General features: G+C 39.4%; 1 protein-coding gene and 1 long non-coding RNA gene across 6 annotated transcripts in view; both read left to right on the top strand.

Moving 5' to 3' along the window:
• Nucleotides 1-12,098, top strand: part of LOC146693915 (uncharacterized) — a 340,133-nt gene that overhangs the window by 91,137 nt on the left and 236,898 nt on the right. The gene's annotated exons all lie outside the window — the stretch shown is intronic.
• Nucleotides 2,257-10,177, top strand: LOC146693929 (uncharacterized). 5 transcript variants are annotated; one of them, XM_085429933.1, is made up of 6 exons: nucleotides 2,257-2,369; nucleotides 3,150-3,417; nucleotides 6,992-8,014; nucleotides 8,257-8,412; nucleotides 8,730-8,822; nucleotides 9,255-10,177. In XM_085429933.1, exons 3-6 carry the CDS (start codon nucleotides 6,998-7,000, stop codon nucleotides 9,576-9,578), a joined length of 1,590 nt encoding a protein of 529 aa, XP_085286059.1. In that variant the 5' UTR covers nucleotides 2,257-2,369; nucleotides 3,150-3,417; nucleotides 6,992-6,997; the 3' UTR covers nucleotides 9,579-10,177. The 5 variants fall into 5 exon arrangements, with proteins under 5 accessions (XP_085286059.1, XP_085286061.1, XP_085286058.1 ...); XM_085429935.1 differs by having other exon boundaries at nucleotides 2,259-2,333; XM_085429932.1 differs by lacking the exons at nucleotides 2,257-2,369; nucleotides 3,150-3,417 and adding exons at nucleotides 4,718-5,879; nucleotides 5,999-6,465.

The raw sequence follows: 12,098 nt of genomic DNA, 5'->3' as shown, positions 1-12,098 counted from the left end.
TGGTTAAACTGCATTTTTAGTTTACAGTTTTTCTCAAATGTTAAAACACAAAAGCCAATCCTGTAACCCAAATGACCAGTAGTCTAAACACATTTACTAAATGTAGCCACCATATTCCAGTACCATAAACACATGTCACATGAAGACACAATTCACAAAACACAACCCTCTGTACTCATAAATCTAAACACATTTTTCCTTGCTAAAACACATGTTGCAAAACAACTCTGCTCATATCCTCAAATGAAAGCCCATGTGATGCAAAATGCTTGCCACAGTCACCAATCTTTGAACACAGGGAACACACCTGGCGTCATTCACTACACACAATGACTCAAAATTGAAGACACTTGTTGCTAATGCTGTACCCACATGTAAAAGCAAGTTCAGAGTGCACAGTATGCTGAAGATTCCAAACAAACACAATGGATGAAGGCAGAGTCAGGGGAAGAGGAATTTGATGCAGAGGAGGGAGAAGAGCTGGCCCTGGAAGAAGAGGAGCAGGCCAATGAGGAAGAGGAGTTCAAATGAGAGGAGGAAGAGGAGCGACCAACGAGGAAGAGGAGAAGGCCAACATGGGAGAGGAGAAGGTCCAGGAGGGAGAGCAAGACAACCTTCATTACGGACGAGATGCGAGCAACAGCTCAGCGACATGATGCCGCACAGTGATTGTGGTGTGTGTGTGGTGTGAATAACGTAAATAAAAAAACTTCACACCCTGTTCATGTTTTCAAGATTACTGTTGTGTGCAATAGATTCTGTTTTTGCATTGAGTTGTGTTACAGTAGTGTACGTACATGCAGGATTTTCTATAGATTTATACTACTCATATGAAACTCACAAATCTAAATGCCTAATCCTCTGCAGAGATCTACGACGATCCGTTACTGTATAGTTTCTAAAATATGCATTGGCAGTTATGGAACAAAGAACCTTCTCACAAATTGAGCATTGTGTTTTCAATTGTTTTGCTGTAGTGTGTAATGCTGTGTATAGTGTTTATAGTTTTGACAGCTTCGAGCTGCTCTCTTGGTGTGGGAGTTTGAGTTTTGCAGTGGGAAGGTGTGGTTGTGTTTATGTAGCTTTAGAGAAGGGTGTTGTGTTTAGACATTGGGGGACCTGGTGGTAACGTTTGTGACATGTGTTTTAGCATTTGAGAAAAACTGTAAAATATGTTTCACTAAAATGTTGCTGTTGGATTTTGCTGTCTTTTCAAGTTTTGCATTGTGTTATTGTTTTGGCCATAAGTTTAACAGTTTTGAAAACAGTATGTAAGCACATGCAAAATGTCCTGTACGTACAAAGGTTTTTGGCAGTTGTTGTGTCTGAGTGAGAAGATAATTCATGAAATTTGAGAGATGTAGTCATTGAATGCATTTTGTGCCAAAACAATGATAACTGGTCCTCAGTTTAGCCCACATAGACTTCTGTTGTGCTCACTGTGTGAGGAGTTTTGCAAACGTGACCTAAGTATTGAGAAATGTGTCCTAGCGTCTGTAAAAAACTGTAAATCTATCATTAAAAATTTCTGAAAAACAAAATGCAATAACTTTCCTGTTATTCAGTTCTTATTTTCAAACACTAAGTACTGATGACCATCCAGAAACAGCTAATTGTTTCCTGCTTTATATACCCCATGATTATTTCAGCAATAATGTTTTCACATCCAAATGTACCAGAGTGCAACAACAATAATTACACTACCTGGGACTCTGTATGCCGTACAAAGAGATACTTTTTGATGATGATACAAATTGCCTCTAATGACTGTAGACCTCTATAGTACTTTGTGCCCTTTGCAGTGATTTTCAAATGCATGACAAAATAGTCCCTGCTCTAACCCGTGTGTGTGAGTGTGTGTGTGTGTGTGTGTGTGTGTCATAATTTAGCGTGAGAAAATTACTCCACATTTATGTGCCCTGCATGTCCATGTGTAGGCCGGGCTGTTTCAGAGCTTCGTTGTGCAGTACAGAGTTTGTCACGGTGCCTGAGGGCTGGTGACTCCAGCTGTCAGTGCACTCTAAAAAGTGTATTTCAGCAGTAGTTGAAGTTATGTAAAGTTCAGAGTCAGTTTCATTAAGATTTCTGCTTTAGTGGAGCCAGTCTAAATTTGTGGAGTATATCAACTTGTTATTACGTGTTGTTCCCTCAGTACACATGTAACCTGCTATTCTCATTAGAGTCAACCTGCATCAATTAGGTTTCTCCTGACGCAGTGCATCTGATGTCATGACGTCTCCGCCTTCTCCAGAATTTTCTACTTGCGGTTGAGAACAACAATTTGAGAGGCACTTGGCTGCAGGCAGGACCTCGTGAACAATTTGGTCAATAAGGTAACGAAGATATTACTTTTTCCATAGTCCTTGAAGGTAAGTCAAATGTAGAACACATATTTTAATATATTAGATATAAAAATATTCCAACTGTATTGTTAAGTTTGTTAAGTGTTTAGTAAACTGACCTGACCAAACCGCTATCATTCAGCCCTGCTAACATTAGCGAAATGTCAGACCTGTTGGTAGTTTGTGCTTGGACATGTAGGTTAAGTTAGTAGTTTTCCGGCGGTACTCTCTTGTTTTAATATCGTAACGCTAGCTTAAAGTTGTGTATTCATGCAGTGTGTCGGTGTTGGCTTACTGTTAGTTATTCATTAGCATTAGCACATTATAGCGGCAAGCTGGGCCGCGGTTCTCTTCAGAATACGTTACTTCGGGCGCGCGCATTTATACACGAGTGGTTGTTCGCAGTATGCCTGTCGGCGCGAATAGTTCACGCGGTCACGGCCACGGGTGATGTAGGAGGTAAAGTTTAGCTGTGGTGGCTCCAGGAAGCATGCATTTACTGCCGCTTGCATTGCTTTCAATGTACATAACGTTAAGAAGGCGAGGAGAAAGGGTGCGTGCAGCGCTCGTACACGCACGGATCAGCCGTGTGAGAGGGAGATGGTGTGCGGCAGAAAATCAAAATTAGAAATCATAGAAGAAAGTATTACGCTATTGAACACAGAAAATACAGCCATCAGATTTCTTGTAGACCTAGCACACTTCTGGTCTGTGTCTGAATACATATATAAGTACATAGATGCAGATGAACACTGTAAACATGATGAAAGATCGACAGACTAACTCGAACATATCTTTAATCTTTAGGACTTTGGGTAGCGCTTCCTTTCCTTCCTGTCAACCTCTCCAGAGGGGTGTCTGCTGATGGCAGAAAGATTACATCACCTCTGGTTGGAACCCTGGACAGTGCCACAACCTTTGGCTTGGTGTCCAATGTGATGCCCCATCGCCACCTTCTGACCTAACTTCTTCTCAGCTCTGTGACTACTTCAAGAGGGGCATTCCTGTGTGGAGGCGTGCCAGGCAGCTCGTTTTACCTGTGAACTTGCGTACTTTCAGTTTATCAACAACAAAGGTATGCAAGTTCAAAATAGTAATGTCTCATTTAAACTTAATTCAGTTTTACACTGAACAGGAATCGGCTTTATATATAAAACAATTGCAAAAAAAAAAAAAGTACCTATGGGCATTTGGGTTTTGTTTTTAAACTTTTGTTTTGAACTTATCCCTTTAAAATCTAATTAGAGAGGGCTGGCTACATTTGATGAATACATTTTGTGTTTAAATGATTCGCTTTGTGTTGGGCAATGTGGCAAAAAGCTGAGATGAGATCTAGTCTCATATCACCATATTGATATATTGTAATATTGCCCAACTCTCCCTCTGTGTTTTCTCAAATTATTTATATACACCCAGTAAAGCGTGTCTCTTTGTTCCTCCAGTGCTATGCTTCATGTGGAGATGCAAGGACTGTGGGACAACATTAACAAAAAGATCTGAATTGCTCAAACACTACAAACTGATTCATAGGCATTACGGACGAGGCCACTCATATCCATGCACTTATTTAAATTGTGCATGTAGGTTCAAGACTTGGAACGCCCTACTGAGCCATCTATCAAGAAATCACCCTGCCCAACAAGCAGTCTCCAAAGCTGCGTCCACATTCACTTGCCATATTTGTGGCCATAATCAACTCTCCACAGAAAGAGAATATTTTCAACATATCTATCAGCATCTTAAAAATAAGGAGACTGTAACATGTGTGTTCCAAAACTGTGAATATAAAACCAATGTCTATGAGAACTTCAAAAGTCATAAATACAGAAAACACTCTGGTACAGTGAACACATTTAAGCCTGGAATAAGTTCTGTTGATGAATCTTTTGCCAGTGTTGCCAGTGATATTTCAGATGTGGAAATTATAGAGAGTGATGTAAATTTAAATTCTGCTTTTGACAATGGGTATTCTGAAAACTTAGAGAAGGATATTGAGCTTAAAATTGCTTCAGTGCTCCTTAAGTTGGAACACATCTTTCTTGTGTCTAATGCAGCTGTAGATGAGCTTTTGCAGGAGTTAAACTATTTGATTGGTTCTGTTTCTGTGGCGATTACCCAAAAGACTATTAGCCAAGTATTACAAGACAACGGATGCCAATTTGACCAGTCAGTTGTTGAAAAGCTAGCCAGTGTACTCTGTGAGACAAACCCTGTAAAAAAAGCAATTGGAGATAAAGGTCCACTTTCCAGTCCTTGGAGACGAAAAGCATACTATAAGAGCCACTTTAAAGTAGTGGAACCAGTGGAATATATACTTGACCGAAAAAATAACAAGTCATTCCAATATATTTCAATTTTAAAGTCTGCAGCATATTCTTGACTGCCAGACAATCTTGGATCAGGCTGTTAATTTGAATACTGTAGATAATCAGCCTCAAAAAACTTATGTGCACTACAAAACTATCTTCGATGGTGACTTCTTCCATGAAAATGGACTGTTGTCCAAGCAGGAAAGCATTTCATTGATATTATACATTGATGAATTCGAAATATGTAATCCCCTTGGTACATCACGGAGGAAGCATAAAATTTGTGGATTGTACTGGGTTTTGGGTAATTTGCCACCAGGCTGTAATTCTGCTTTAACCTCAATCTATTTGGCTGCTTTAATCAAAAGTAATGATCTGAAGTGCTATGGGTATGAGAAAGTGTTAAAACCTGTAATTAATGATCTTGTAATTTTGGAACAGAGTGGGATATTTCTGTCAAAGTTGGGCAGAACAGTAAAAGGCACTGTTCAGTGTGTTGTTGCCGACAACCTTGGTGCACACAGTATTGCTGGATTCTTTGAAAATTTCTCAGGGACATACGTATGTAGATTTTGCACTGCAGAAACATCAGAGTTCCAGACTATTGAAGTCAGAAGTGAAGTCTTTACTTTAAGAACAAAAGACATTCATGCAGATCATTTACGAATTATCGAGGAAAACAAATGGCCCAGTTATTATGGTGTGAAATCAAAGTGTATTTTGTCAAAGCACCTCTCACATTTTGATGTTACCACTGGGTTTCCACCTGATGTTGTACATGATCTTTTTGAGGGAATTGTTCCTTTTGAACTTGCGCTTTGCCTCAATTTGTTAATCAAAAAAAAGTATTTCACATTATGTACATTGAATGAAGCAATATCATCTTTCAACTTTAAGTGGGCTGACAAAACAAATCGACCTCATCCTGTGGCTCTCAGTTTTGCATCCAAAAAAAGTGTAGGAGGGAATGCACACGAGAACTGGAGTCTTATCAGATTTTTGCCTTTGTTCGTTGGGCAGAGTGTACCCTGTGAGGAGCCTGCTTGGCACATCTTAACAGACTTGAAGGACATTGTTGATCTTGTTGTCAGTCCTGTTCATACTGAGGACTCCATTGCATATCTTGGTTTTAAGATCTCCGAGCACAGAATCAAGTTTCAAGAGGTTTTCCCAGATGTTAATCTTAAACCAAAGCACCACTACTTGGAACATTATCCATACTTGATCCGTAAGTTTGGGCCACTGGTTGCACTATGGACTATGCGATTCGAAGCAAAGCATAGTTTTTTTAAAAGAGTTGCAAGGAACATCAGATGCTTCAAAAATGTACTTCTTTCCCTTTCACAGAGACATCAGTATCAGATTGCATATCATTTGCATGCAATTAGCTTTGCCAAACCCCCACTGGAAGTAACAGATGTTTCCACTGTTCACATTGATGTTCTTAACAAGGACATCTCAAATGCACTGAGACAGAAGTCTCCAGATATGGACAATGTGTGCTTGGCTAAAAGTGTAGCATATAATAGAATAATCTACAAGTGTGGGATGATCTTGATCCACGGCTCACTGGGAGGACTGCCAGAGTTTGGTGAAATCATCCAAATGGTGATACTGCAGGACAAACTAATCTTCATTCTGAAAAAGCTTAGCGGATGGTATATGGAACACTACAGAGCTTATGATCTCAAAACATCACCAAGCAAAGAAGTGGAACTTGTTGAGCCACAAGAACTGCATGATACCTACTGGCAGACTACAATATTAGAGGGATGCGTCTTGTCACCTTGAAAAGATATGTCCATGTTTAAATGGTGAGGCCTCAAAATATGATAAAGTATTTTCTTAAGTGGGAAAACAAAACCCAGACCCATACAATACTAATGTGTTCTCAGAACATATTTATTTTATACTGCAAGCCAAAGTGGTGTGATGATGTCATTGGCAATTCATCAGTTATGTCATTTTTTTTAATGCAGGTCGCTGGATTCCAGTCAGTGAATGCTAATCCTATGCTCTCCCCCCTTCTGCTTCTCTTCTCTTTTTCTTCTTTCCTCTCCTTATTGTCTCCTATATTCTCCTCACCTCCTCTCCTTCTCTCTTCTCTTCAATGTCTCCCATATTCTCGCCATCTCTCTTCTCCTCCCTTCTCCTCTTCGGTTTGCCTTCTCTCCTCGCTGCCTCAGCTGATCTCCACCTCTCCTCTTCATTTTCTCCTCCCCTTTCCTCCTCTCTTTGCCTTCTCTCTTTTCCTCTAGTTTGACATTAAATTCTCCTAATTGGAAATGTCAGTGGTTTACATGCTGATCCTCACTAACTGTGCTTGTGCTTTGTTCTCAGACCACCATGGCTGGTTCAACACCTGCAAGACTGAAGGTGATTTTAGGAGAGAACAACATTGAAAAGCTGACTCTTCCAAATGGCATCCCAGAGTCACTTGAAGACCTTCTCAGCACGATAAAGACTACCTTTGGGTTAAAAGGTAACTTCAGACTGCAATACATGGACCAAGACTTTGGCAACGACTTCTTTAATCTGAATTCTACCACCGAACTTCGGAATTTGGGGACAATCAAAGTGATCCACCAGCAAACAAATCCACCTTTGATCAGTGCCGATCAGTCCACTTCATCTCTGTCTCTTTCATTTGAGTCTGATGACGGTATTTCGGTGGCATCAAATGACACAATTATCCTCTCATCCCCTGAATCTATGTCATCTCGAATACAACAGTGGCCAGAAGACTTTGCAATTCCCCAATTTTCATATGACACAGAGCTACAGCTAGAGAGGGGGAATACTGAGTACCGTGTGAGCCAAAAAATGTTGACTTTAAGCGCCCGAATGCGGTCTGATATCCTGAAAAGAGTTGCAGAAGAAATTTACCGTTACAAGGCCTATCCAGAGGATGCACATTTCTGCGCAGCTGCAGAGGCCCTTATCAAAAAGCACCCATGTTTGAAAGAACCTGGATCATTCAATGGCTGCTACGGTTGGAAACAACGACTGAAGTACAAAATGGCAAACTACAGGACCCAGCTCAAATTACAGGGGTGTCCAGAGCTGTGTGTAAACTCACTGAAATCTAAAGCTACTACAGATGCTTTCCCTGCTAAAAAAGTGAAGAAGCCAAAACGTTCTGAAGCTAACTTTTATCCATCCTTTCCTACTGGTGAGACTCTGGACAGCATGGAAAAAGTGAGACTAGAACTTCTGACAGAGATCGGGATAAGGGACAATGAAAGGGTCATCGCAGACAAAATGGCTAACACGTTTGCCTACAGACGACATGAGGTGGTAAACCAAGAACCAAGCATTCAGGAACTGAAGGACAGATGGCCTGCACTCTTCACACAGAAAGAGGTAAGAATGGAACTGAAGTGATCGAAGTCTGTATGCTTCGGGATTTATTGCAGTTAACTTTCATGAATCGGTCATAACTTGATTTGGTTGAGATTTTATAACACTGAACTTAATGAAAGAATTTACATTTTGAATTCCCATATATGTTATACTTTTTGGGATATAGACATTTTGGCATACAATCAGTTTCAGCATTTTGTTCCATAATACAATATCTACTGTCATTTGTGTTTTGTTTTTAGATAAATACAGAGTTCCAGAGGCTCATGGCTGTTCCTCTTGAGTGGAAGTTCATGGCCCAGTTAGACATGCACTCAAGTCAGCTGATCAAAGTCATACGTGCCAAAGGAGGAGCAACACGCCAAAAGATTGCGAACATCTTGGACACATTGGACCAGGTAAATCTGTACCATCAAACAAGATGCTTCGTAACTAAGAGGGCTGTCAAAATATATCTGAATCCAAAAAAATATATATATATTTAACTGAATCTTTCATAAAGACAATATGGGCAGGCCAATGCTAATCATGGCTTTCATATGCATGAATGTTTTTAGCGACTCCACTGAACTCATCCCCTTTTCTTTCTGTAATGAATCTCTGGGCTTGTGAATTACTGTTTTTAAATAAAGTACATGTAAGTTAAGCAATAAGAGTAAGGATGTCTGTCTTATGAAATTTAGAGTTTAAAATTACTCAACATTTGTTGTTCTAGACTGTGGACATTAATCATCGGAGGGAATGTGTGCTGAAAGCCCTCACCATCTTCCTGGGAGAAGATGCAGATGGCCTGATCAAGGAATACCTTGTAAGTTTCAACAGTTTGTCAGCACATCTTGTCAAAGGGACACAAAAAAGTTAACTGTTAGAACAAACATAACACGTGAACCCTAGTTGGATTGCTGACATGTATTTATTATCATGACCATATTGGACATTATGTAATTCCCAGCAACAACACATTACATATCGGATTGACTTTGTTTTAAGTAAGACGGGCTTACTTGATTATTTAAGTTCAAAGGAATAGTTTGACATGTTGGGAAATCTTATCTTTCTTGCTTACAATTTGATTAGAGTCAGATTGATACACCTCTCTCTGCTGTTTCTGGTGTGTGATGACACCCAGCCAAGAAATAGCCCAGCACATAACACATATTGGTACATCACCCAAACACTTAATCACAGTAAGAAGTGAGGCTAATGATGATTTGTGTTTGTGTCTTGTACCCCTCTGTAGGACTGTGGAGCAGATGATGTTCAGAGGGACCTGGAGGAGGTCACCATGGCAGTGTATGTGATTCGGAAGGAGGGGGAGGGACTGCAGGAGCCACCTGAAGACATTGGCATTGTCATTGAGGGTGTGGAAGTGTTGCATGAACTAACTTCAGTTGCCTCAGCTTGTGCCCTGCTTCTAGGTTTGATCTATGCACTCAACCTAGCTTATCCAAAACCCTTTCGCTTCACTTTTGAAGTGCTCCAAAAAATCTTCATGCAGCTTGATCAGCACAAGATGTCCCCCAAAGTCCAAAATCTGTATATCAAACTTCAAAGCTCCCAGTAATGGCACAGAACAATGACCAACAAATGGCCCTGTGCCATAATGCGAAGGAACAACTGTGTTTGGACATATAGCATGTAAAATATGTAGTCTCTTTTGGATGTTGGGCCTTTTTTATGCTCCAAGAGACCTCAAACCCCAATTTAATGTGCTTTTATGGTATTTTTATTTATTTTTTTAATTTTTTTTCAGACATATTTGCCTTCGTTTCAAGGGAAAGGTTGCATTTCAGGTTTGATGTGCTCAGTTATACAACAAACTGTTGTGACATTCTAAAACTCTAGAGGAGTGTTTATATTTTTTCATCCCCATTGGTCAGCTACACTGTTCAGATATTTATTCATTGGCTATAGCTGAAGAGAAGTTTCTGTATACTCTTGGGGCACTTTTTCATAGTTGACACTGTATGTGTTAAGATTGATATTTGTGTAATACTGTGTTGCACTTTACACTTTGTTGACAACTTTGTGGTCCTACTAAGCATTACTTGCATTTTGTGCATATGTGTTTCAAAAAGGACAAATGTGTAATGTATTTGACCAAAAGCTGTGTTGGTTGCCATAAAGGTAATACTTTATTACATTTATACAATAAAGCATTTTTAAAAAAAAAACATTGGATTTTGAATTTTTGAAAAATATTTTCAGGCAACTTAAAATTTTGATTTAAGCTTTATTATACAAACTAAAATTTCATTTTAGAGTCACTACAAAAAGTAATTTACACTAAACCACATTATTAGGTTAGCAAAGAGCAATATTTTACTTTTGGGTTATGCAAATTATTGGGTTGGAAAAACTGAAAACTTTAAGTTGAAATGTCTTCATTTTAAGTTGGATTAATGCAAAATGTTTATTTGACAGCAATTAATTTATTAAGTACATGTAACTTAAATCAGTTGTGTTAATTTAATGTATTAACTTAATTTCAAAGAACTTAAATTTGGTGTTACCAATTGAAATAATTCAATTAAGTTGGTTCAACTATTTTCTTTTTTCAGTGTGGAGAGAGTGAGACACAAAGTCAACTTACAGTTTTTTCTGAATGCTTAAACCCTAACTGTGATTCCTGTAGCACAATCTCTAAAACTATTCAGACTTATAGCAAAACCACTCACTGAGTTTGCAAAACTAAAAGCACAAAAACTGCTTTGCACTCAGTTTGCAATTTTGTAACACACACTTTGCAAAACTGTAGGCACAATTCACTGCACAACACTCAATTACCAAATTTCCAACACACTCCTAGCAAAAGTATACACATGTATGGCTATCATTAACACTAATTTGCCAACTGTCTGGCACACTTTCACATGTGAAAACTTTTTTAGATAATTAGTTCACTTTGCAATCAGCCTAAGCACTATATTACAGGTAAGCTGTGTGTGCGGAGTACAATGGAGGGAGCAGAAAGAGTGAGAAGTAGAGGAGGCCGAGGAAGAGGACGTGGAGGTGAAGAAGTAGGATGAAGAGGACGACAAGGACAAGGAGGAGCAAGAGGAAGACGAGGAGGGGGGAGAGGAAGATGAGGAGGGGGGAGAGGAAGGGTAGGAAGAGTAAGAAATAGAATTGCTGATGACATCAGAGCTACAATAGTGGACCATGTAATCAACCGTGGAATGACCCTGAGGGTAGCTGGCCAACGGGTCCAGCCTAACTCGAGCCGCTACACTGTAGCAAGTACCATAAGGACATCTTGAAATGAGAATCGGTTAGCACAGTCACTTCGCACAAAGATTTGTAGCACTGCCATATGCCAATGAGAAACACACCAATACCATTGATGTAAAAATACTGAAATTGTTACTTTACAGAATTGCTAGATGACCAGATGCTGGGGCAGAGGAAGCATGTTCACTGCAGACCAAGTAACCCATAGAGTCATTATGGCGATTGCAAATAATCCTATACTTGGAAATAACCACTTGTGTTTGTTTTGATGTGTTTGAATAAACACCAGTACTTGAAGTTTGGATCCCTCTATGCTTATGGATCTATGACAGAAGTAGCTCAAACTGACATAGCCTACCTTGTGCACAGAGAAAGCAAAAGCCAGATGTGTTTTGTATTCATACCATCAGTGTGCAGTTGGCGCATTGTGTGCTTAGTAGATGATGGCTTGTGTGTACTGTTTGATACGGAAACACCATTTTTACGAAGGTGTGAAGAGTTAATCTAGCTGTGTTCGCTTTTGCAAGAGAACTACAATGTTTTGATGATTGGGTGACAGGTTTTCTTATTTGTGTGAAGAGTTTTGCAAAATTAGCCAATAGTTACAAAAAATGTGCTTAAGCAATCAGAAAAAACTGTAAACAAAAGAGTGACAAGTGAAATGTGTACGATTCGAGAGAGAGGAAGCAGATCCACAGATTGAATCAGTTCGCTGCCAAAATTAGTTTGTGTGCTCACATCATGTTTATCAGTTAAAACCCACAGGAAGAAATGTGGTTTTACTGGGTACATTTCTTTATCACACTTCCACGTCCAATCACTGTAAAACACAACTTTAACAAATACAATAAAA

The sequence above is a fragment of the Copadichromis virginalis genome, linkage group LG14 (assembly GCF_057382275.1).
Source record: "Copadichromis virginalis isolate Kocher_CV1m ecotype Utaka linkage group LG14, C_Virginalis_male_GT1.1, whole genome shotgun sequence".
Classification (NCBI taxonomy): domain Eukaryota; kingdom Metazoa; phylum Chordata; class Actinopteri; order Cichliformes; family Cichlidae; genus Copadichromis; species Copadichromis virginalis.
Note: the sequence above shows the minus strand (reverse complement) of the source record. Positions and strands in the feature narration are given on the sequence as shown.

What these genes read in the sequence shown, in the direction of transcription:
- LOC146693929 (XM_085429932.1), top strand. An exon ending in TCTTGGACACATTGGACCAG is followed by an intron (nt 8,413 to 8,729) that starts GTAAATCTGTAC and finishes TTGTTGTTCTAG; the next exon opens with ACTGTGGACATTAATCATCG. An exon ending in GCCTGATCAAGGAATACCTT is followed by an intron (nt 8,823 to 9,254) that starts GTAAGTTTCAAC and finishes ACCCCTCTGTAG; the next exon opens with GACTGTGGAGCAGATGATGT.